At 42.1% G+C, this 24,209-nt stretch overlaps 1 protein-coding gene across 2 annotated transcripts in view; it reads left to right on the top strand.

Annotated features, from left to right (window-relative positions):
* AKAP12 (A-kinase anchoring protein 12) overlaps window positions 1-17,305 on the top strand; it is a 30,310-nt gene extending 13,005 nt beyond the window's left edge. For both annotated transcript variants that reach the window (XM_066179088.1, XM_066179089.1), the window contains 3 exons: window positions 7,826-11,523; window positions 12,298-14,210; window positions 14,719-17,305. In XM_066179088.1, the coding sequence (XP_066035185.1) occupies window positions 7,826-11,523; window positions 12,298-14,208 (5,609 nt within the window). In that variant the 3' untranslated portion in view covers window positions 14,209-14,210; window positions 14,719-17,305. The remainder of the gene's footprint in view (window positions 1-7,825; window positions 11,524-12,297; window positions 14,211-14,718) is intronic.
* Window positions 17,306-24,209: the final 6,904 nt, after the last annotated feature.

Below are 24,209 nucleotides of genomic sequence, written 5' to 3'. Positions count from 1 at the left end.
TCCACCGTACGATGTGGTACCTGTGATACGAGGCTTTATGAATGTGAAGGTGCGAACTTGGTGTTTTTCTGCAGGACAGGGCTGTGACAAAAAGAAAAGGTAGTGGTTGCACTGAGGGTGCTATTTTACGTCAATCAAGCGATAAGGCTCTAAAATACCTTAAGAGCTAAACGTGGTGAAATTGGAGGGAATATGGAAGTTAGCGTCGTTTATATGTTGTAAAAATATTTGCATGAGAGAAATGAATCTGTTACACTATTGCTGTTTTAGCTTGACGAAGCAAAATTCAGAGGGTGTTAGCAGCGTGGCAAGGGGCTGTGTGTGTGTATAGGTGTATGGGGGGCAGCGGGATCCCAGCCTGCAGTACCAAAAACTCGATCTTACTTAAGGAATTAGCACACAAGCCACTGAAGCTGAGAGCTAATACCGTAAACTAATTGGGCTTTCTGAAAAGATGAGGTTTGGAGGAGCCAAGAATTAAAAGAAAGAACATTATCGCACTGCTGGGTTTGCACAAACTTATGTTTGTGCAAAGTCTCTCTCTTTTCTCTGGGAGACGAAGTGCTATTGTGAAATTTAAATCAACAAACCCCTATTTTTTGGTGATTTTTTTGATTCCTAAAGATAGCTAATTTGCATCGGAATTTCTCTCAGATGATGTATGGCTCTAGCTATCTAGGAAATCCTTATTTCATTGTGTTAATAATTAGTCTCTTGTATATTGTTTGCTAGAGCCAGTGAATGAATTCAGCAAATAGGGGGAGTTTATTCATGCAAAATACTTTAACTTTACAATACGTATCGACAACAAAGCCGGTAGAAGTGCGGCTCTATTTGGAGCGGGCCCTGGGGAGGACTGTACGTGATTTGAATCAGCGAGTAGTGGAGGAGATATCCTACTGCTGTTTACAATAGGGTTTTCATTAAACTTGATGTTTAATGAGCTTATCACATGCTGAGTCTTTTTCCTCAAGGGTTCTCTATTTTTTTTATTTCCTTCTATTGTTAGCAATTAAAGGTTAAACTGTTTTTCAAAAGGAATGTCTTTATAGGTTTGCACAGTTTTGATCGTTTGAGGTTTTCCTTATTTAATAATTCCTGAGGTAGTACCTTGGATTTTCACTGCAGCACAGCTGCTTCTATAGTACATTTTGCAAGAACTGCATTTAGCTTGTAGGATGTGTTACCATTTCTTGGAAGGGACAGAGTACCTCTGCTTATTGGTATGCAGGAGTGTATTAAGCTGTCATGTGTCTAATTAGTGCAGATGCAGCTTCATCTCCTTTGTGGTGAGTTTGTGATGTTTGCACTAGTCTTTATGTGGTCATTTTGATAAAAGAAAAAAATTTCAATCTGCTTTTCATTGTTTCTTAATCATTAGGGGTTCTCAAAGATGTCCCAGCGTTTACTGGCCTCTATTGCTTATCCCGTCCTTGTTGCTAATGGAGCCATGAATTTTTTTTCCCCCTCAAATACCCAAGTGCTGGAGTTGCATCTATCTTGTGCTTGGTGAATAAATTTTATTTTAAGAAGCAGAACGAAATCACTGAATGTGAGATGTGGACAGCATGTCTAACCATGAAATTTCGCAAATATTTGTAGCATGCTGGTTTGGTTCCCAAACAGAACAGCTGTGCCAGTCTGAGAGCAGTTTCTTATTGTGAGCATATTTAATGAAGAATTTTTAACTACAGCAACTATATCCAAGCCATAGCTAATCACCCTTCTGGCTTTAAAAGTCTTCTGCTTGTTTTTAAAGAAGAACTATACTGTTCTCTGATTTTTAGGGCTGTTTCTTGAAACACTGAAATGAAAAAAGAAATATCTTAATCTAGAATAAATGAAATACATAACTTTTTGTGCTGGAATTTGAGAAGCTGGGCTCAGAACTGGAATTTGAGAAGCTCTGGGTTGGAGCAGACAAGTATAGCTAAATCAAAGTCTTCTAAAAATAAAGATTTTTGGGGAATGTTACAGCATCACAGTGGAAATGATTGTGTGTTTGGGGTTTTTTGTTTGTTTTTTCAGTTACTTTTCTATGATGCCATTTTTTGGGGATGCTGCTTTTGCTTTCTAAAGGAACGCTAAGCCATGATTAATAAGAGCAATTTTGCTGCTTGTTCCTTTTTTCTGTTTTTAAAAATAACACGAAAGTATGTGAGATTTTTCAACCTGACTCTTCACTTGCCACCTGAGTACAAGAGAACGGAAGACTAAACAGTACTTGTTTCAAAAGCTTTGAAATAAGAACATGGTTGAAAAGCTCATGAATTGCATAGATGCATGGTGAGATTCAGCATGCAAAAATATTTATAAATCCTACCTCATTAATTAATCTGAAAGAATTTGCTCCCTGCAATGAACATGGCAAGTTAGTCCTTAAAAAATTGAGTGAATTGAAGGGAGAAGGACGTAGTATGTGCTTTTCTGTGGAAGAATTGTTTGTACATTGAAGTGGAAATAAATATGGTGTGTAGCAGGCAACGGAAGGAAGAATTTGTGAAAAACACATTGTTAAGAAGCAGCAATGTCAGGTTGTAGTTTAAAAAAAGTTTAATTGTTAGAAGGATAACACATAATCATATTTCTCTGTTACTTTGTTTCTGCAAAGTGAATAGTGTGTTTGATTAATTGAACCCAGCCTTCTGAAACTTTTGATCAGAAGAATCAGAATCTGTGGTATAATGCCCAGTTTGTACACTCTGCAGTGGAAACTTAAAAACATAGACTGGTCTTCCTTTTTTTTAATGCTAAAGCGCTTAATTTCATTAATAATTCCAAACAGATACTTTATTCTAAATAAATCTGTTCAGGGTAGGTTTTTCAAAGATACTGTAATTTCAAGCAGTTTTTAATTTTTAGGATTTTAATTATTCACTTGGATCAATTTTTATCCTTTCTTTATATTGTCAGTGCTGTTTTTAATGATAATTAGAAGAATTGTGCAGTTAAGAGAACTGCATTTGACAAATACAAGCTTGGTTTTGTTGTTTTTTTTTTTTTTTAACTGCCTTCTTTTTTGTGTCATGAGTTTTAGAGCAGTAGCTGGTTGTTTGTTTGTGGGGTTTTTTTTCTTTTACAAGTTATATTTGTAGCAAATCCAGACACAGCTGTGCGAAATGATTGTAAAACACACCTCATGGCTGCAGCATTTGCTCTTGCTCATGTGAACCTAGTGAGAGAGTTGTGCGTGTGACCAAAAGCACGATTTGGCCCTTAGCACTGAATAAATGCACTGAATAAAGCACAAAGTCCTCTGGAGCCTTGCAGTGGCCAGAGGAGTTTGCGAGGTGGGCACTGGGTGTGTGTCACATCTATCTGAGAGATTGAGAATGTAGGGAATTCATGGAAAAAATCCAGCGCCGTGCTGCAAATCCTTAGGGGGAAAAGTCAACCAACTCCAGATGTTGACATGGTTGACTTCGAGCACATGAAGTGCTGTGGGTTTAACTCTTGCAGTCAGAGTGGGTTTTTTTAACTCTTTGGCAGCTACTACGGGAGAAACACATTCTCACTTCTGGAGAGAGATGAGAGCGGGGAGCAGTTAAGTTGCACTGCCAACAGTGTCTGTCAGTCTACAAAAAGAAGAGTTTAATTATTCATTTTATTTTTAATGGGATGAAACAGGAATTCAGTCATTCTGAAAATACTAATTCTCCAACAGCTGATCAGCATGCTCCTGATAAAATAGAAATAAATTCTTTCAGTGGACTGAGTACCTATGAAATTGTGAAATCAAGCACCTTTGAGTCCTCCAGACTGTCAGTTTTGAAAGTTTCTTTCAGAATAAAACTTGCAGTTATTAAAACAAAAGTAGCACCTTGATTCAATTAAAAATATTTGAAAGGTTAACTGGTATGTAAGCAGTTAAAATAGAATTTCAGTGTTGGTCCTTAGCCACACTGGATTTAAACAGCAAAGTGTATCAATTTTATGATATCACCCCTGATCTTGATCACCTCCTCTAGGTATATTTTTGTTGTATTCTGTTCCTTGGCTAGCACATAACTGGTAAAGTAAAGCCCTCCTCAGGAAACACCTGAGGAAATGTTATTCAGGTCAGTATTTTACTATATTTGTTTTGTTTTCTGGTAGCTGTTTGGATGAGCCTGTCTGGTGTTTCTTAAAGGTGCTTTCAAAACCACTGAATTAATTCAGAAAGTGCTGGTTGTCTTGCCAGAATACCTGTGGTAGTGACATGCTGGAGAACTCTGACCATCAGTGCCTTGTGTAAGTAACTTCCAAACCTTTCTGCATTCAGAATTGCAGTGACAGTGTTTGGGCACTGAAGCGTCATTAATAAAAACATCACTGTAGAATCTAGCTGCTAAATACAAAGTTCCAGGTTTATACATTGTGAAAATACAGCTTGGGTATTTGTGTCTCTGGATCTTTGTCACAGATCAGTGGCAGCCTCCTGGCAACATGCAGGTAAATTTCCTTAATGGTACCTCTTCCATCAAATGCTGAGGAAGGGCATGAGAAATTCAGTTTTAAAGACTCTTCCAGGGTTTTAAAATGTTAGAGAAGGAGGCAGTGTAGAGACTGGGTGCAACCAGCAGCAGGTCATTTAACAGCTGACACTGGAATGTTACCTTGGGGATGGAATACCTTCTGGGCAGGTTAAATCCTTTGGTGGAATTGAAGGGAGTAATGCTTGGGCTAGGTCTGTAAGTATATCATCCCTGCACCATGAGGGAGAGATGGAAGTGTGATGTGTTATAGCATAGCTGTGACTTTTGAGACTGGTGTTAATAAATGTGTGTTCAGTCAGTCAATATTTCTGTTCGTTGTTCCTTTTGCACTGTGTTTAGTGAAGTATTGCAAGGTAATGTGTCTGCTGGATGGACTCAAAAGGAAGACCTAATTACTGTCAGCTAGATTTAACAGTTTTGAAAGCTTATCACTGCCTCTAAACTCTGTGTTCTCTATTTTTATTATTGCATTTGCTATCTTAATGCATACCCAGATTTTGTAATAGTCACAGCTCTTTTCACCTGCAAAATATTTTAGAGACATTGTCTTTATCTTCGGATGTTATAAACACATCATTTTATAAACAGAATAAGCAAAAACCCTTTGAATGCTTATTTTAAATATGAGGAGACGCCTTTATATACTGGTTTTACACCTCATCTCTCTTTGGAAATGGAATGCCTCATTTATTCATATTCTTTATCATTTCACTCTTACAGTAATCCCACGTATCTGTAATACCTGAAACTCATCTTAAACACTGAATTTACACTAAACACCTGTGCTGGTTTGGGACAAATTCGGAAGGAAACTTCCACAGGGGTGCTTCCTTAAGGGAATTAGGAATAAAATAAATAAGAAAGGAAATGTCACCTTTTTACAATTTCTTTGAAACCTCGGGATTTTCAATTATGAAGGGCATATGTTCCCAGGGAGTGTTTGCAAGAGGAAAGGAGAGCCCATAGAAATCCATGTCTCTGGCTTCTTAGCAGTCCCAAGTGCCTTCTGACTTCTCCACTCCCTCTTGCCTTCCTTCCCACTTAGACCCAGCATTCCCCACTGGCTCTCAGCCCTGTATTTCAGTCGACCTTTATCTAACTTATGTCAGATGGAGATTTTCATATCTAAGAGTAAGCACATTGGCATTAATGCAGGGCTGGGACAAACAGACTCTGTAGATCGTTTCCGGCAGAGATGCTGAGAGGCTCATGAGCAAATTTTTATTCAGTGTTAAATGATCAGCATTTAGCTTCATAGCTGGTTAAGCCAAAAGAATCATTTTTAGTGTAAGCAATCTTAAGAAAATATTAAAGTACCTGTTACTAAATAATTATAAAATATGTGATATTTTGAAGATAGTCTCTGGAGAAGTGCCTCCAACTTTGTGAATTCCCGTTAAACCTTTGACAGTTTTCTGTTAAATTACGCAATTTTATGGAAGTGACAAGGACTTTATTTCCAGACCTAGGAATAAATGAACACAGGCACAAAAGTGGTTCCTTGACTTCATCCTTGTATAGTCTCAACATACAACAGAGTAAACAAAGTGTAATGTTTGATTAATGAGAGTATTTTGCTTGTGGATTGTTCTGGTGTTTGCAGGAGGTATATTACCAATGGACTAAAAATTCTGGCATCTTCTTCAAAATGTCTCTTTTGTTTTAGGCTTCTCCCTCACAAATGACTCAGTTCAAACATCTCTGGTCTAAAATGTTCGGGGAGTTAGCGTGTTAGCAGAGATCAGGCTTTTAATTGAATTAGGAGTTAACAATTGAGGTAAATAATATTAAACTGTTAGATAAAGGATAAACAAAAAGCTTTGCTTATGTTGACTAGAAACAACAACCAGTAGGCTGCTGATAGTGAAACATAGTTTGCCCTTTACATAGCATTTAGAAGCCAGTATCCTTGTAGATTTTGTTTTGTGTATTGTGTGGTTACTTCCAGCCTTACCTGGACTGCATTGTCTGTGTGCTTCTGAAGAAGCAGCATTTAATTCAGGGGGAACTGGGCAAGAGGCTGTGAGGGACCTCTGGAGATCAGGTGTTCCAGCAAAGCAGGGCCAGCTGCACAGTCAGAGAAAACTTCATGGTGGTTCAAATAAAAACCACATCACTTTGGGGAAGGTGATGAGCACATGCTTTGTAAAGCTGTCTCCTCCTGTCTGTGGACATTGAAGTAGCACATGTACAGCTTAAAAGAAAGGGACCATGCCTTCTTCTAGGGTGTTGCTGTTCAGCACTGAATATTTAAAAATAATTTTATTTTTTCATCTTAGCACTCTAACAGGTTTGGTTTAAAAGGTTTTGTTCCTTCATGGCCTTGCACTTTCACCTGTTGCACAAAATACAGGGTCAAGAACAAAATTAAGCTGAAATCCTGACAGCATCTAAGCCCAAGAATCTTTTGGTGTCTTGAATATGCCATAGATTTAATTTACATGGCAGTCTCTGAACTTGAGTTGGCCAGAGGAGCAATAATACTTAAATTATCCCACTAAGACTGAGAGAGATGTTGCCAGTGACCTGAAGGAAAAACTCAAACTGTCCTCAAAGAAAAGATAATGCAAACAGGCATGTGAGCAGTGGAGGATTTTACCTTCTTGCATAGTTAGAACCTCATTCATTTTAAGCAGTATGGAATTGCTGTATGTATATTGCATGCATACATATGTTGGATGGGAGAATTCTCAAGATTCATGGTCTTCAAAGAAATATATTGTTACATAACTGTTTTGTAGGGCTTACAAGTTTTCAGAAAAACAGGCAATTTCCCCTGGGGTGTCTCCACATCTTACTATTCTTTTGGGACAGAGCTTTTTTTTGTCATCATTTTAGGTCAACAGGCTTTTTAAAAGTTTTGTTATGTTTGCAGGTTTTTTTGTTTGTTGGGTTTCCTTAGATGTGTCTGTCTGCGTGAAAATGTTTATTGAGCTATTGAGCTTTGTTTCAGGAATAATTGCATATATTATTCTGTATAGTCTGTGGTAGATTTTTTTTTTCCTCACTTAAGTTTGCCTTAAAGTAAAAAAAAATACAAACCAAACAAACCACACAAAAAGAACTGCAAAATCAGAGGACAGAGTAAGAGAATGTAAGCTTGAAAGGTGCATTTGCAAATAAACTGTGGAAAGGATTGTACAATGCTGCAAAGAAGGAAAATAATTATAGTAATGATAGAATAAAAACGAATTCTTAAAAATGTACTAGTAGCATATAGAAACGGTACACAGATAATAACCGAGTAAGTATGTTTATGAAAATTGGTAATAATGAAAAAATATACAGAGGTATATTATAACATTCAATTTAGAAGGAAATTAACTGGGGCTTTGTTGTCGTTTAAACAGTTGGACAAACAGAACATTCCAGTGTAACTTTGAAGGAAGAAGCTGAAACTATGGAGACAAATCCCTCTGATTCAGGCACCAAGGACAGTGCAGATGCTGAGAAGGAGGATGCTCATTCAATTAAGCAGTTGCCAGCTTTGGAAGAAGTTGCAGAAGACCAGGTGGCAGAGCCACAGTCTTATGACCTGGGTTTTAAAAAGGTTTTTAAATTTGTTGGGTTCAGATTCACAGTGAAGAAGGAAAAGACAGGAAAATCGGAACCAGTTCAGCTGCTTACTGTAAAAAAGGAAACCCAGGTCCCTGAAGGAGCTGATGATCAAAAAGAAGTTGGCTCAGAAGAAACAGCAGTGCCTGAGGATGTACTCTCTGCAGAAGACAATACCAAAGATACACTGAAAAATGAAAAAAAAGAAGATGAATCCCCTAAAATACCAGAAGCAAATGAGATTTGTTCTCAGCCAGCTGCCTTAGCCACTGAAACTGCATCGCCGTTAAGAAAACTCTTTACTCAAGGATGGACTGGATTTAGAAAAAAGAAGAGTTTTAGGAAGCCTATAGAAGATGAACAACAGTCTCCTGTGAAAGAAGACGAGAAAGAAAAAGAGGGGACAACATTAACAACTGAAATCAGTGAAAAGGAGGAGAAACCTGAGTCTGAGAAGCAAGTTGAAGAAAGGAATGTGACAGCAGTAACTATTGAAGCGCATGAGAAGGAGCAAACTGAAGTTGAAACGCAGGAGTCAGACAAGACTCTGGCAGCCATAGCAGTAGAAGGAAGTGAAAAGGAAGGGGTAGTCAAGCATGATGAGCAGGGTCAAAAAGAGGATCTGGCAGCAGCAGCTGTAAAAGGAAGTGCAGATGGAAAAAAAGATGATCAAGAAAGGAAACTGGTGAAAGTCTCAGAAAATCTTGGTAAAGAGGAAGAAAAAACTGAAGAAGGAGAGAAAGAAGGTGAGGTGACAGAAAAACCACTAAAAACAAAGTCAGTGGTACCTCTAGTCACTGACGATGTAAACGGAGAATTGAAAACGTCCTCAGAAGTCCTACCTGTGGGAGAAAAACTGGAGTCAATGGAGAAGTGTGAAATAGATGACAGAACTGAAATAGCCTCTGAAGAGACATTTGAAACAGGATCTGTGGCAATGGAAATTTCTAGTGATCAGCTTAAAAAATCTGAAGGAGGAGAAGGAAGTAAACCTGCTCTACCTGGGAAAGGGACATTAGATGAAAAAACAGAGGAAGCAGAATTGAAAATGTCACCCACAGGAGATGATGTTGCACTGGGAGAAGCTCTGGATAGAACCACAGAGAAGAAAGAAAGCAAAGAACATGAAACAAAGTCAACTCTGAGTGCTCCTGAATCAAAGTCCTTTTCTGCTTCTGAACATTCAGGTGACACAGAGGATAATCAACAGTCAGCCAAACCCACCAATGAAGGACTACAGGGAAAACCTGGTGCAGATATGACTGATACTGTTAAACCAGATGAAACAACCGTGGAAATCACTTCTGAAGAGGCAGCTGGAAAGAGGCCTCCAGAAGGTATCACAAATGAAGCGGAACTCCTGTCTTCTCAAGAAAAGACTAAACTACAAGGCAGCCCTTTAAAGAAACTCTTTACAGGTACTGGATTGAAAAAACTGTCTGGAAAGAAGCAAAAAGGTAAAAGAGAAGAATCTAAGGTAGGGGAACAGGGTGAACCAATTCAGCACTTATCAGATTCCCCAGATAGCCCAGAGGAACAAAAGGGGGAGAGTTCTGCTTCTTCTCCTGAGGAGATGAATGAAATTCCCTCTTTGGAAAAATCTGCAGATGGAGCGCAGGTCCCTGAAAGTGAAGATGCCACAATTCCAGATGTGGAGCGAAAAAGAGAAACTGTTACACCTTGGGCATCGTTTAAAAAGATGGTGACTCCCAAGAAACGTGTCAGGAGGTCTTCTGAAAGTGATAAAGAAGAAGAAATTGATAAGACAAAGAATGTTGCAGTACCTGCAACTGAAAATGTTGTTGATGAGAATCAGGGAGAAATAACAGAAAATGGGATTGACCAGAAACCAGAGAAAATTACAGAAGAGCCCAAAAGAAAAGTTGATGCCTCTGTGTCCTGGGAAACTTTTATATGTGTAGGCTCTTCAAAGAAAAGAGCCAGGAAGTCATCATCATCTGATGAAGAAAGCCAAAAAGTAGAAGAGTCTGGACAGAGCAAAGAAACGGCAACAGATGCAGTTCTTACTAGCTCTCAGGAGAGTGATCAAGGACAAGGGAATTCTTCCCCAGAACAAGCTGGAAGCCCATCTGAAAGTGAAGGTATTTCAACATGGGAATCATTTAAAAGGTTAGTTACTCCAAGAAGGAGATCCAAAACCAGAATGGAAGAGAGAGCTGAAGACTCTGTTGCAGGATCTAGCCTGGAGCATTCAACATCAGATGGTGAGCCTGGAAAAGATGAATCGTGGGTTCCATTTAGAAAACTGATGCCTGGGCGTAGGAAGAAAAAGTCAGATGGAAAGACAGAACCAGCTCATCTTAAACAAGCAAGAGAAGACATGGCAGAAACAGCCGAAGAAGATTCTGATATTCCAGCTGTTGTTCCTTTATCTGAATATGAAGCAGCAGAACAGGAGAAAATGGAAGCCCAACGAGCGAAAGATGCGGAAGTGATGAGAGAAGAGGAGACCCGAGGGATGGAGCAAGGATCTGAAGGGCTGGCAGTTGCTGTTACTGCTATGGAAGAAGAAAGGACAGTGTCCAACATTGAGGAACGGTCACCATCGTGGATATCTGCTGCTCTGACAGAGTGCATTGAGCAGGCAAGAGAAGAGGAAGAGAAAGAAGCTCAGAAAACAGCTGAACCGGGTGTTACTGTGGAGGATGCAGTTGTAGCTGCTAAGACAGTGCCAGAGACTAGGAAGGATGTAAGCGACGACACCATAGCAAGTGAGCCCGAGCTAACCTCTGAAGCAGTGACTGCTCTGGAGACAGCAGAAGCTTCCTGTGCTGAAGAAACAATGGAAGTGTCCCTTGCCGAGGAGACAACTGAGATGGTTTCTGCTGTTTCACAGCTAGAAACCCCAGATACTACAGAGGAAGCTACACCAGTTCAAGAAGTAGAGGCCACTGAACAAAATTTGAAAGAATTGGACAAACAGACGCAAAAAGTTCTTCATGAAGTTGCTGAAAGAGTAAAGTCAGATGTAACACAGCTGGTCAGTGAAAGAGCTGTGACAGAAACTCTAATTCCAGCAGTACTGGGACTTGAGTCAGAAGTGAAAAGTAGTGCTAAAGATGGGAACGTTTTAGGCCAGGAAACTGTTCTGCTTGAACAGTCCTTGGAAAAAGAACACAAAGAGGATGGCTCCCAGCCCCAGCAAAGTGCAGGGAGCATTCAGGGCCAAAAGAGAGTTGAAGAGAGTGTTTTACCTGAAGGTTCAGAGAAAAGTGAAGTAGCTTCTGCAATGGAAGAAAGCACAGAAGGACGTCAAGGATGTGTAGAAGACCGTGAAGAAGTAGATGAAGTGCAGAGGACAACAGAGGAAGAAACTTTATCACATGACAAAGAGATTCACAGCATCAAAGCCATTACTCCCAAGGAAGAGCTGCTTGCAAAGCAGGAGCCTTCAGAACAGGAGAAGCTGCCCGTAACAGAGTTGACACTGGATGAGACAAGAGATGAATGTGCTCCAGAAGGAAAGCCTGCAGTAAGTATTGAATATAACACAAAGGTTGACTCGTTAAAGAGAAAAATCAGTAAGTGTTAGAAACTATCCCTCTTTTAGAACCAGGTTGTGGGTATATTACTGTCTAGGGCCTTCCTTGTGAAGCCTGAGACAACTGAAGTTCATTTCCAGTGAGAGACACACAGATGTCTAGAAGCAGCAGGCACTGAAGCTTTTGTGCAGAGTGGAGTGGAAACAGTGCCTACAGAAATGGAGTGGGAGATGGTGTGCATAGATGCAGAGAAATGATTGCCATTCAGGCTGCTGTGCTGCACAAAGTAACTGAAGATGAAGTAAATGATATGAACCCCTGAGGTACAGATGTGATCCGTGTGACACCACACACAGTGGATGGTATCTTCAGTTGTAGGCAGAAATACAGGTGGAGCTGAGGTACCTCTGCAAAGGGAGGACATGAAACAACACCACTGTCTCCAGCTTTAAATGCTGTAGTTAGTGTGGCTGGCACATTCCTACCTTCTTCCCTACCTCCTCATCTTCTGGCTTAGTCTTTGTTTCAAGTGCTGCCAGCTGTCCCTTCCTTTAATTAATTTTAAGGCTGCCCTTTGTTTAATGAGCTACATGTCCTCAGAAACAACACAAGCTGGGATCTTGGTGAGCTATTAATCCTTGTGTCATCACCATGTGCTCTTCCATAACTCTTGTCCTTTTGGGTGTTGTGGTTTTTCACCTAGAATATTGCTGGTCACTCCTTGCTTGTATGCTTTTTCAGAGATTTGTTGCAATTCTCCACAGGTTCAGGACAAGACAGAGGATGAAACCTCATCCTTGGGGCTTACAGCTGAAAAGTCTGTGCAGCTTGAAGGAGAGGGCAGAACGCTCACTGTGGAACCAGGGTGCGCAGAAGCAGTTGTCTCTGTGGTCCCTGTTAAAACTGAAAAACAAGATGGAATTCCTAACTCAGAAGAGCAAGTTTGTACTAAAGGAGGTCCTAGCAGGACAACTGCCCTGAGAGAGGAAGATGATGGTGTGCTCAACGGAGTAAAAAGCACCGACGTCACTGTTCCCGAGGTTCTACTGCAGAGCAAGGGAAAAACCTCTGCCCTTGCTTCAAAAACAGTTGGCTCAGAAGCAGCTGCAGATGCTGAGCAGAGTGTGAGCAATGGGTCTGACGGGGACATTGCAGCAAAAGATTCTGTGCCCGTTATAGAGCCACAATGCAGAGACAAAACAACTGAAACCCCCTCCAAGAGTGATGAAGCCAAAGGTGGCAAAGTGGAAGGTGCTGTACTCAAATCTGAAGCACGGCTGGAGAGTACTTCCATTGTTGCTGAGGCTCCCGTGCAGGTTGAAGCAGACGGGGCATCTAATTTAGCATCTGCATGCCCAGAGATTGTTGAAAATGGAAGTGCTGTTATCCCTGATACGAGTCCTAAGAAATGTGAAACATCCAGCAGCTTGGCTGGAGAAGAGACTGTGGGAAAAGGGCAAGAACTTGTAGAAACCTTGAACTGTCAAGGCTTCCAGAAAGAAGATAAGGAAAACAAGCAATTGCTGGAAGGAGCCAAAGAAGTATTTGAGTATGGAAAACAGGAAGCTGTGAGATGTGATGAATATTCAACTGCTGTCCAGCAAGAGGAATGCTCTGACTCAGCCTCTCCACAGGCTGAAAGCATGGGGGCTCTGAAAACACCTGTGGCTGTAGCAGCTGCAGCAGGTGGAGAGCATGTTGTGGCAGATACTGCGACACACACAGACATGACAGCCAAAACTGTACAGCCCTTGGCAACCACACCAGAGCAGTTGGCTTCTGAAGAGGTCCCAGTTTCTAATGTTGACTGTTCAGGCTGTGGGACTGCAGAGCTTGGTAGTGTGGAGGCACCCAAGCCTTCAGTAACTTGTGCTTCCATGAATGGAGTATCAGAGGAGCAAGAGCAGCCCCAGAGCACAGGGCAAGCCGAACACAACGGTATTCCCTCCAGTCCCAGTCTGTCTCCCAGCTACCCAGAATTTCAGAAGCATGTTCAGTCTGTGTTCATAGAGTCCCAGAGTACAAAGATTGTATTGAATGCCATCCAGTCAGCTGTTCACAAACTTGCAGAAACAGAAGAGTCGGCTGCCCTTGAGTCAGAGCAGAGCATTAAGTCCATAGGGAAAAGCCCATCAGATGCAATTGTACCTGAACTCCTGGGAAGTACGCAGGTAGATCAACAGCTTCCAGTAAAAGAGGAAGAGATACAAAGTAAAGAACAAGAGCTCAAGCAACCAGGAGTAGTGAAAACTGCTACCTTAACTGAGTCTGCAGAACTTCATGCAACTGTGGAAAAAACAAAGGACATGCCTTTAACTTCTGAGATGCAGAAAGATGGGCAAAGTCAGAATTCTTTCACAGGCGTGACAAGCCCTGACGACATTTCAAGGGGAAATGTGAGACTTCAGAAATCAACCCTAGAACAAAGTACTTTGGAAGATTCAACCAAAGACACCCTAGACATACACACACCAAAATTAAGGGAAAAAGAGGTGGGGTACATTATGGAAATCTCAGACCAACATACAGGACAGCAGACATGCAGAGAAAATGAAGAGCAACCATATCACTCACCAGTAGATGATGGGAAAACACAAATGTGGGAGGATGACAGTTGTCAAGAAGGAACATCTTGTGATAGACAAAGTCAGAACTCAGTGGCTCTGACGCCTTGAATGTAAGTAGCATTTTTAGCCAGTAATTTATTTCCTTTTCTAAGATAGTTGTGAGGATCTCTAAACTGTTCTCTCTAATGTGGTGTGGTGGTTTGTTTTGTTTTTATTATTTTGCTGAAGGGCTGCCCTCACTTCAGTGGCCTTGGACTTGGCCTATATTTTGGTGTGGTATTTCCGGGAGGTAGTAAATGTATTTTCCAGTTTTTCTTGGTAGGAACTCCATGACACATTTAATGTGCAATTTAATATGCAAACACACTCTCTAACAAAGCTCTTTTAAAAATTTCAAGCGATATGAGTATTGCTTTCCATGGTAAATCTGGAGTGCCTCACATACAAAGCTCTTTGCTCTTCAGAAATTACAAGTATCATCTCTCCCTAGGATATATACTGCACTTGCTTCAGTAAGTCGTAAGATCTTCATCTCTGAGAACTGCTTGGAAAAATAACATATTCTTGGGAAAGTAAGTTGTCATTACTAAAGCTTTTTTACTGTCATCTTTCTTTCAGATGTGCTAAGCATCCATGTGGCATTTTGAGAGATGCCGGTCCTAGAGAACAACTGACAATCCTGCCACAGAACCAGGAGCTTTACTGACTACCCTTTATTCTTGGATGTTAACATCTGTTCTTTTGAAGACCTCGCCTTGCCATTTTTGTTAAAAAACCAATGCCTTTAATACTGGCTGTATCCATACCTGTGTTCCATTTGAAGGTTGTCTCTGCCCAAAATAATCCATTAAGACTGGAGATGCACCACAGAGTGACTGGGCAGACCACTAGAATTTTTGCCATGGTTATTACCGTCCCCTCATTTAATGTGTGTCCTGTCTGTCCAATCTCCTTGAATCCCTTCACTTGTCCCTGAGTCTCCCTCCCTTCTCCCTCACATCTTTCCTAGCTGCCTTGATCTGACCTGTGAGTGGCCATAGATGCCGCTCAGCTTGTGTGTGAGGGGAAGAGGAGGGCTGACTAGTGAGAACACGTGAGACTTCTGGATACATCTGTCAAACAGCAGGAACTGGATCACGCACAAATTGTTGAGCAAGGTGCTCAGGTTTGCTGCCTTTCAGTCCCATTCAGGTATCTCTGTCCATCTTTCAGTTGTATTTGTGCAGGCCTGATTCAGTCAGAAATTATTTCTACAGTGTATCTTGAAAGGAGATGGAAAATACCCTTCCTCTGTTGTTCCAGGCTTCAGGTCTCAGGACTGGACTGTAATGTATTGAATATTTATATGTATGTCTTAAACCCAGTTCTGATTTTAATGTAGAGCAATGATACTTCTGTACTGTTTAGGCATTCCCTTAAATGAATATTGTAGAGTAGCCTGGAGAGGAAATCTATACTATTGGAGCAGAAATTGATAACATGTAGTTTCCTATTTATTGTTCCAGGTTTTTCCCCCCTGTAATATTTCTCAAAAAAGTTTGGCTGTCTTGCTTTGAATATTTATATGTATATTCTAAACCCAGTTCTGATTTTAATGTAGAACTATGATATTTCTAATGACAAAAGGAGAGCCCTGACCTGACCTACTGCTCACATCTACTTGCAGCCCTCCCTGGTTTCTAAGAACCCTCCAGACACCACCATTTGACTGTTACCTTGTTCTCGTGCCACTGCCTTTGTATCTCGCCCCTCTCATTCCAAGCTCTGCTAATTTGTGGTCACTGCCCTATAATGCCTAACATCTTTCCTGCATACACATTTCCTCCTTTCCCAACCCCTGCCTGAATTGTTTTCCCACCACACCATTTTCTGAAATTCTCCCCTCTCTTGACAGTTCTCTTGTCTTTTCTGAGGCAGGAGTAGGAAAGAGGGAAAAAAAGAACATGGTCATGAGTTCTGCCTTGAATTGCAAAAAGCTGATGAGACCTTTGGGGTACTGAGGTCTTAAAAAGCTTCATGAAAGGTGGATTGGACTGGCAACAGCTGAGGCCAGAATGGGCAGGGTGATCTAAAGATAAGTCCCAAGACTGAGAGTCCTGGGATGTGTGTCCCCAACAGGAATTGATCCTCTCCTTTGTTGTTTACGTTAAAATCGAACAAAGGGTACAAGTCAGTACTTTCAGCTCTGATTTCCAAAGTGAAGGTTACAGATCGCACATTGTGAAACCAATGCCCATCAAGTTGAGCTCACTCTCATACCTGTATAGTAATTTATTTTAAAATCAACTTTAGTGTACAAATGCTCTTGTTACGGTAGGTGCAGGCCTCTCCTCGAGGCTGCATGTCCAGCAAGCGATGTGACTGATTGCACTGGTGTGATTGCACCATCTGGTGCTGCCCTGCGTGGAAGCATCAAAAGATTTTTTCCTTACCTCAGAGCGAATTATATAAATATTTAAAGCCAAACAATGTGGTTTCAAACAATCCAGTCTATCTCTGTCCATTGTTACTGGCAGCTTTCCCCCTTAGCTTTGGGCGATTCCAAAAACCTCGGTTGATTTCCCCACGTTTAGGTTGGCTTGCAAGGTAATGATGCTCTTAGTAACACCTCACAAGTGCAAACTTGGCTGAATTTGTACAAATTGTATACCTATGTACCTTAAGCCATATTGCAATAACTGCAGCAGGTAAAAACAAAGTAACAAAAGCATGACCTGTGTAATCCTGATTCTTACGTTTGTAGCTCCAAAGCTGTTAATAATATGTAAAGTTACTTCTTGTCTGAACCTCATTTAAATAAAGCTAGCTTTACCACAATGTAAGTTGTCTGTTGGTAGTACTTGGGCAGGCAAGGGCTTTTAACTTGCCTGTTTGCTCCATTAATCCAGGGCCTAGGTAAGCAATGCAACAGACCTAACTATAAAACAAGTGCAAAAGCTTCTTTTTATAACTGACAGCTAAAAAAACCTGCTGCGCCCAAAACCACGCTAATGGTGCAGGGAGCATGTCTCCACAAAAAGATACCACTTTGTTCCAGTGTATTGCTTTGGCCTCTGAAACCCTCCTTGCGACTGTGACTTCTGGCTTGTGCTTAAAAGCTTGAAGCTTTTCTCTAATCCAGTGTATTGGGTTACCAAATTTGATTTTGTGTTTTTAAGGTAGATTTTCATTGATTAAATAAAATGCAACTACAAATTTGTTCTAACCTGTGTGGTGGGTTTTTTTCACCTTGCTTAATGTAAATTATTTACTGATTGTTGCTTCATCTTCAGGGAGTTAGATTTGCTCCTGAGAGTACACATTCAGGTTTTGATGTCAATTAAAGAAGCTAGTTACAGAATTAAACTGAGTTTCAATAAAAACTCATATTTCAGAAGAAGTAAGAACAGGGTACTCCAGAAGACTGAAATGGTTTAATGAAATTCAAGATAGATAACAGTATTCAGTGAGCCAGAATAAAAAAATAATAAATCATATGCCTTCCTGGTGTAACTAAAGTATAGAAAACTCCAACAAAGCAATAACATAAATGGCCACAAAACCTTTGTTATAGATTAGCAGATGAAGGGTCTTAGGCCCGTAACAAGTCTCTTCTAGGCTCCCCCTACTTCTGCTTCGTGAGGGTATACTCGTGGCACCAAAAATCTGGGTGTGCTGGTTATGTTAGCAGACCTTGGACTTCATGCGTGAAAATTTTCCAGCTGTTCCTGTTATGTGGCTGAGACTGATTAGCAGTGTTTGTATCTCAAGACAGATTCATACCTCAACGAGTTTAGTAGGAATTGGTGCCTTCCAGTGAGCTAAAGTGCTAAATCCTGTATCTGCAAATAGCTGTACTGGCTGCAGCAAGTGCAGGGATAATGGAATGCTACACTCTGCCTATCCCTTATCTTGCTTTGGCATGGTGACAGGGGGCTCACACTGCAGGGGCCTGATCTCATTGTCTGCCTTTGTCTTCAGTTTGATCTGGAGGTACAAACTGAACCAGCATCTCCTGCCAGGCATTGTGCTCAAGGTGTACACAGTCTCTGCTGCCCCGTTTGCAAGATGTGTGTATTTGTACTGGCTAGTGAAATCCCTGAACAGGCATCTAACTACAGATTGGAGTCCAGACCTCTTGCAGCCCAAGGAAGTTTGTCTGCTGTTTCCTCTTGTAGGGCTGTTTTATTGGCAACAGCTCAAGTATCCTGCCTATTAGCTCAGGCTATGGAAGTGGATCTGGTTTTCCCATGCAATCCAGACCATATGGGAGGCAGCTGTGCTCATTGAGGAACCTGCACAGCTTGGATACAGCAAGTGCTTGGGGATGGGCAGGAAGCTTGCCAAAAGCAGAGGATTCCTGAGATGTTCGTGTCTGGATGCTGAACGCTGGATGTTTGTCATTCGCAGTTGCCACATGGGAAGGGAGCAGGCCTGAGGGGGCTGATGGCCTCACAAGGAAGGATGTGGCTTGGAAGGAGGAGCAACGTGGAGTAGAAGGCTGGCGGAATTGGCAGCGCAGGCTTTGGAGTTCTAGTTTGGCAGGGGGATGGATGATGTGATAAGGGAGGGTGATTTAGCTCTGTGAACATTTTGAGATGCTCTCAACAAGGTGGAAACAGCCACCACAATCTAACACCTGGTGTAGGGCTGGTGTCATCTCTGGTTGGGCACTGCATGTAGTCTTTGCAAAAGCAGGAATTAAAGATAGAGGTCTAGTAAAGGCATGTGTCTGCTCTGCTTCAACATCCTTACTATCAACTCCTTAAAACAGGAAGAACAGTTTTAGGAAGCATCTCCTATTCCCCCTTGGAAATGACATCCACTTCCAGAGCTTGAAAAGGCCACATATAATCATAGAATGATTTGGGATGGATGGGACCTTGTTGGAAACATCTGTTTCCAACCCCCCTCCCTGCAATGGGCAGGGCAAGGAGTCATGATACGATGGAAGGAGGGGAGCAGAAGTCTGATATGCCACAGGAGCTGTGCCCTGGTTATGGTCGCTGTGTCAGCTTGACCCTGTCCTCATCATCTGTTCTGCAGATAGGCCTCTGTCCCTCCTACAACGGCACCAGTCTAGGAAAGATCACCAAAAGATTCCTTTTTCTCTAAGCAGCTAGACAAGAGGGAATTGTGGAAAACTGCAAGGCATTTGCAAGCCAGTTGCTGTCCTGAAAGGCAGACATCCCAGGAAGCCTTCAGGAAGCACCCTGAGAGCAATCCCTGCCTTGTCCCCAGTGCAACTGTTTCCCTGGGGGCCTCTTCCGTGTCCCCTCAGCCTTGCAGTGCTGTGGCCTTCTCTCCCCTGCCCGAGCCAGCTGTCTCTGCTTTGTAAGCAGGTTCCTTGAGAACTTCTAAATGAATTTCTGGGAGATTTCCATCAGGCAGTCCCAGAGGCAGCATGACAGCCAGTGGTGCCTGTGATTTCCCAGGAAAGCAGCTGTATGAATGAGAAATCCTGCCATACAACCACCTGTACTAACGTCTTCTTTTCACCATTCCAAGGTAGCCATGGGGGTAACAAAAAGGTGGTGCTCAGCCAATGTCTGAGGGTAGTGCATGCCCAGGGCCAAAAAGCAGTCAAGTTTTCAAGACTGGCTCACTAATGTAGAGAAGGCTGGGAGGTTACAGCTCCATGGAGAGTCTGCTAGGTGAAGATGGGGCGGGGGAGAAACATCATTTATTCAGATGAAGTTTTCTTAGCCCAATTACATTTATTTTCTCATCTCCCAGATAATGTTTTCACTATCATTTCATGATCATGATTAAGAATTACGAGGACAAATGACCTGTCCATTATTCTGGAGCTGACATGAAGTCTTCTAAACAAGAATATTTGCTGAATAATCTTGAAAATAGCATTATTTTCTTTGGCGTAAGTCTTGCTGCTGGGGAAATGCTTTTGTTGGATTTTTGCATAATCTGTCTTGATCCTTCAATTGGATTCCAGCTCATACATCCTCTCTACTCCCCACAGTAGCGCCAGTTAATGCCTTGCAGATGCAACAGGGCAACCTGCATCAGTATGAACAGTGTGGCAAAGGCTGGGCATATTGCTTACAGTTCCTCATACAAAAGCATATTTAATTTAAAAATTCCAAACAAGCAGACAACTCCCTTGAGCCATTATTGGCACCAGTCAGTAGAAGCAGGCTCATATTCATTATGGGCTCATATTAATGATGGCAGTATATTGACTATGTTTAAATTATTAGTTTGTTTTCTTTCACTCAAAGGCAATAGTTGCTCATGAAGAGAACAGATACAATAGTTCTTTCTGTAAATATTCCTTGATGTGTCTCAAGGCTCTGGATGTTCCTGTTACTAGTTGTTTATTTTTTCAATAGAAGAAGCATCACATTTTGTTTTCTCTTTCTGATTGAGAGCTTGGATCACCTGGGTAGCATCAAACCTTAGAACCCAAGCAGATGAAATGATTTTGCTTAAAACTTCTCGAAATCCTACTTTTAGTTTTGACTAATGTACAGGAACACAGGGATGATGGGTTATGACAAAGCAACCTGCTTTACTTCTATATTATACCATAGAAACCAGGAACCTTGGCATATCACTTAAAAAACACTACTTGAATTTTGAGTTGTAAACTAGGAAAGGTAATGAATAATTTTTCCCATTGAGAGACAAAGTGAAATTAGCAGGAAAGTGGCAGTGGGTGGCACTAACAACAAGCAGGGAAGCACAAGAGCACAGCTAGAGGACTGCAGGAGCAGAGACCGACATGCATCAAGTGATGTAAGATTGCTGCTACTGGAAACAGAATGTTTATTATGACAAACTTGGCATTAGGAAAAAAAATCTGAGAGGCTCCACAATCTGCAAATCCAGAAAAAGATTTAAATGAGTTGGAAAACAATGAGCGCTTTTATTGAACATGAATTTGTGACCTGTTTGCAGAAATGCAGATAATATGGCCACTGTGGCTTCTCAAGGATGAAGTGCTCTTTAAAGAATGTGTTCATACATACGAATGAACATTTGAAGTAAGAGTATCTTCACTAAAGATAAGCTCATAGCTTTAAAATAATACTTACCAATGAACCAAAGATAGTGTGAAGCTAGTTCTTTCCTTTCTGCAAGAGGAAAGAGAGAAGAGAGCTTTTAAAAATTGCGAAAACCAAGAAACGTGGAATTGTATGGTTAACTAATCTTTGAAGTGTAAAGCTCAGTTTTCCTGCTCATTACCTGTTTTCTTAAGGGAGACACCAAAACCCTCTACCTGGCTCCTACTCTAAATATAGCGCACAGACCAAAGTTTAGAAGGTTATATTTGAATTTTAAATGGGCTAGACTGAAATATTCATGATTCCTCAGCCTAGAAGAGCCTTAAATAGAATGTCAAGTGAGCAGTGCTGAGGTTAGACTGTTTTTATGTTTCGGGGAAAAATCTGCAGCTTTTTCTAATTCCGTTGTGATCTCAAAATGTAACCAAACGATGAGAACAGAGTGTCCCTAAAATGAGAAGACACTCTGGTTTTTAAGCAGAGAGGAGGACGACTAAACAGAGGGAGTATTACTGGTGATGCTTGGAGAACTATTATTTTTTCAGCCCTTCCTAAGTCACCGCTCTGGGCCGGAGGTGCAGATGGACATTTGTGTACTTCGTGTTTGCACACATATGTGGGTGCATACGTGCACCCTCCCTCTGGCAAGGACGTGTTCAGGCTCTGTCCCCTCTCTGGACCTGGGGACAGGGAACTTCAGCAGCTGCACTGAAGCTCAAACAATTGCTTCCCTTTGGCCTTGCACTTCCCAGGCGCAGCTGGAACACGGTGTGCGGGGAAGTGCCGGCGTTTCCGCTGCGCTGAAATTCCTCTGCCACCTGCTTCTCAGCTCATGGGTCTCTCCTGGCAGCGCTGCTGCTGTGCGGGGGACGCAAAATATCCTCTCGAGACGTATTTCCCTTGGTGTAGCTGCCCCTGCCCGCCTCAGGACGTGGTGCCTTTGAGCGTTCTGCAGCTCACCAAGCAAAGGGCTCTGCTCTCCGGGACCAGCCCACTGCGGTACACGGCTACTGGAGTCCCTCCTGCCCCTCTCTTTGGCTTTCCAGTGCAGCCGCAGGCTAAGGGGATGCTGCCCGGGAATGCTGCCGGGGGATGCTGCCGAAGGTTGCTGCCGCGGGATGCTTCTGGGGGATGCTGCCGGGGATCCTGTCCCTGCAGAGGGCCTGGGTGGCTGCCCTGATGTGACGGCACCATCTAGTGCTGTCCCTGCGCACCGCCGGTGGATGCTCGGCCGCAACCAGGCTCAGCTGGGGCTGCTCTCAAAAAGAAACCAAAAGGAAAAATCGACCCGAGTTGCACCCGCAGCGTGCGTAGAACCATATCTCCTGATTCATAACACCCCCAAAGGTGTCATGATGTGCAGAAAAGGGAGAAATGTCTAGCTGTCTTCCCAGCTAGCTGAAATTCCATCCAGCTCTGGCAGCTCTTAAAGAGTAAAAAGCAAGATGGAAAGTTAGCTTGCGTTAGTGATGTACGTGCACAAAACACACATGTGAAATGCTGAGCTGCTTTAGTGGGCTCTGAAGGGAAAATGCAAGTTCAGTTCTAGATCACTGCTGTATTTTGAGCTTGAGAGTCTTCAGAGTGAGCTGCAAGCCACAGGAAAGGTGTAAAAGGGCTTCTGAGCTGGGAGGCAGGAATACAGCTTACCCCAAAAGCCTTTGTCAGCAGATCCAGCAGAAACTGGGCTGCTGAGGCTCTCCTGCTTGCTAGGGTGATTGAAGGGACACTTGCAGTGTGATGCAAAGGAAGCTGAGCGAGCACTGGAGTCATTAGCCAAGGTTAGGTAGCAATACCTTCCAAGAGGTTCTTCAGCCTGCTTGCAGTATGCACCCAGTACATGCAACAAATGGTAAAAACCAGAGGAAAACCTCAATGAAAGTAAAGGAAATGGAAAAGAAAAAGATCCAGCCTGTCTCTATGTGAGAAGGAGAAAGCAAAATAGGGAAATAGAGAAGCGCCACTGAGTATGTAAGTGGTTGTGGAAAATGCTCTTAAGACAAAGAGCAAACTCTAAGTCAGTTAAATGTACAGACGCCACCTGTTTTACATCAATTAGCTGAGTTTCTCTCTTCATAATAATCCTCTGGGATCCATACCCAGGGATGGTGGTGACAAAGTACAGCTTCAAAAAAAGTAATGACCAAGGCAGAGGGTTTTGGGATGAGGTCTCTCAGGCACCTACATGGCAAGTGGCAACTAACAGCAGATTATGGAGGCCTGACAGCTGCTGCCAAACCACTCACTGCATCTGTTCCCAGTATAGCTGATATGGTCAGTCCTCTTAATGATGGATGGCAACTATTAGCATGAAAGAAATGTTTTTCATGACCCCAGCACCGGGGGCAGATCAGATGAGGTTTGTTTTCATCTGTCAAGGACTTCACTGCACATTTACTTGTCTATTCCGAAGCTTAAACCGTAGTCCTAACATATGTGTAGCTCATGCTACATTCCCTGAAGAGCTGGAAATGTTAAAATTTCCACAAGAGGTCACTGTGAGGCAGTGTATCAGTGATGGAGGAGGGGGCTGCTTCACAAAACCTGTGGAGACTCTGGACACTTGCAACAAACAACACAGCCACAGTCAGCTGGGGGTAGAGATACCAGCAGAACAGGAACAAGGGCCCAGTCAGGAATTCATCTTCTGGGGAGTCAGATGGACAGGTGGGAGAAAAACAGGTGCTACAAGAAAGGTCCAAAGGTTATCCCTGTCCCAGAATAAGAAATTAGTTATGTGCTGTGCCAGAGACTTTAGGATCTTGGAGGCGCATATTCCAGGATTAAGCATAATAATCCAACTACTCAATAATTTACTAAAGAAAAATGCAACCTGGGAATAGACCCCCACAACACAAGAAGGCCCTAGAGTTGTTAAAGAAAACCATAAAGGTGTTACAGTCACTGGGACTCCTCTGCCCTATGTGGCCCCTCTCACTATACATCCAGGTGGGAGAGAAGGGATATGGCTAGGGACTAGAGCAAGAGGGACTGCCTGGACCCATAATACATCAGGTCACTTTGTGTTCCAAGTAGAATGTGAGAATGCAGTCATATGTAACAATAAAATTGCTGCAAAACAATCATGAAAATAAAAATTATTTT

The sequence above is a fragment of the Chamaea fasciata genome, unplaced genomic scaffold, assembly GCF_029207755.1.
Source record: "Chamaea fasciata isolate MVZ Bird 193981 ecotype frontalis unplaced genomic scaffold, bChaFas1.0.hap1 SCAF_3, whole genome shotgun sequence".
Classification (NCBI taxonomy): Eukaryota; Metazoa; Chordata; class Aves; order Passeriformes; family Sylviidae; genus Chamaea; species Chamaea fasciata.
Note: the sequence above shows the minus strand (reverse complement) of the source record. Positions and strands in the feature narration are given on the sequence as shown.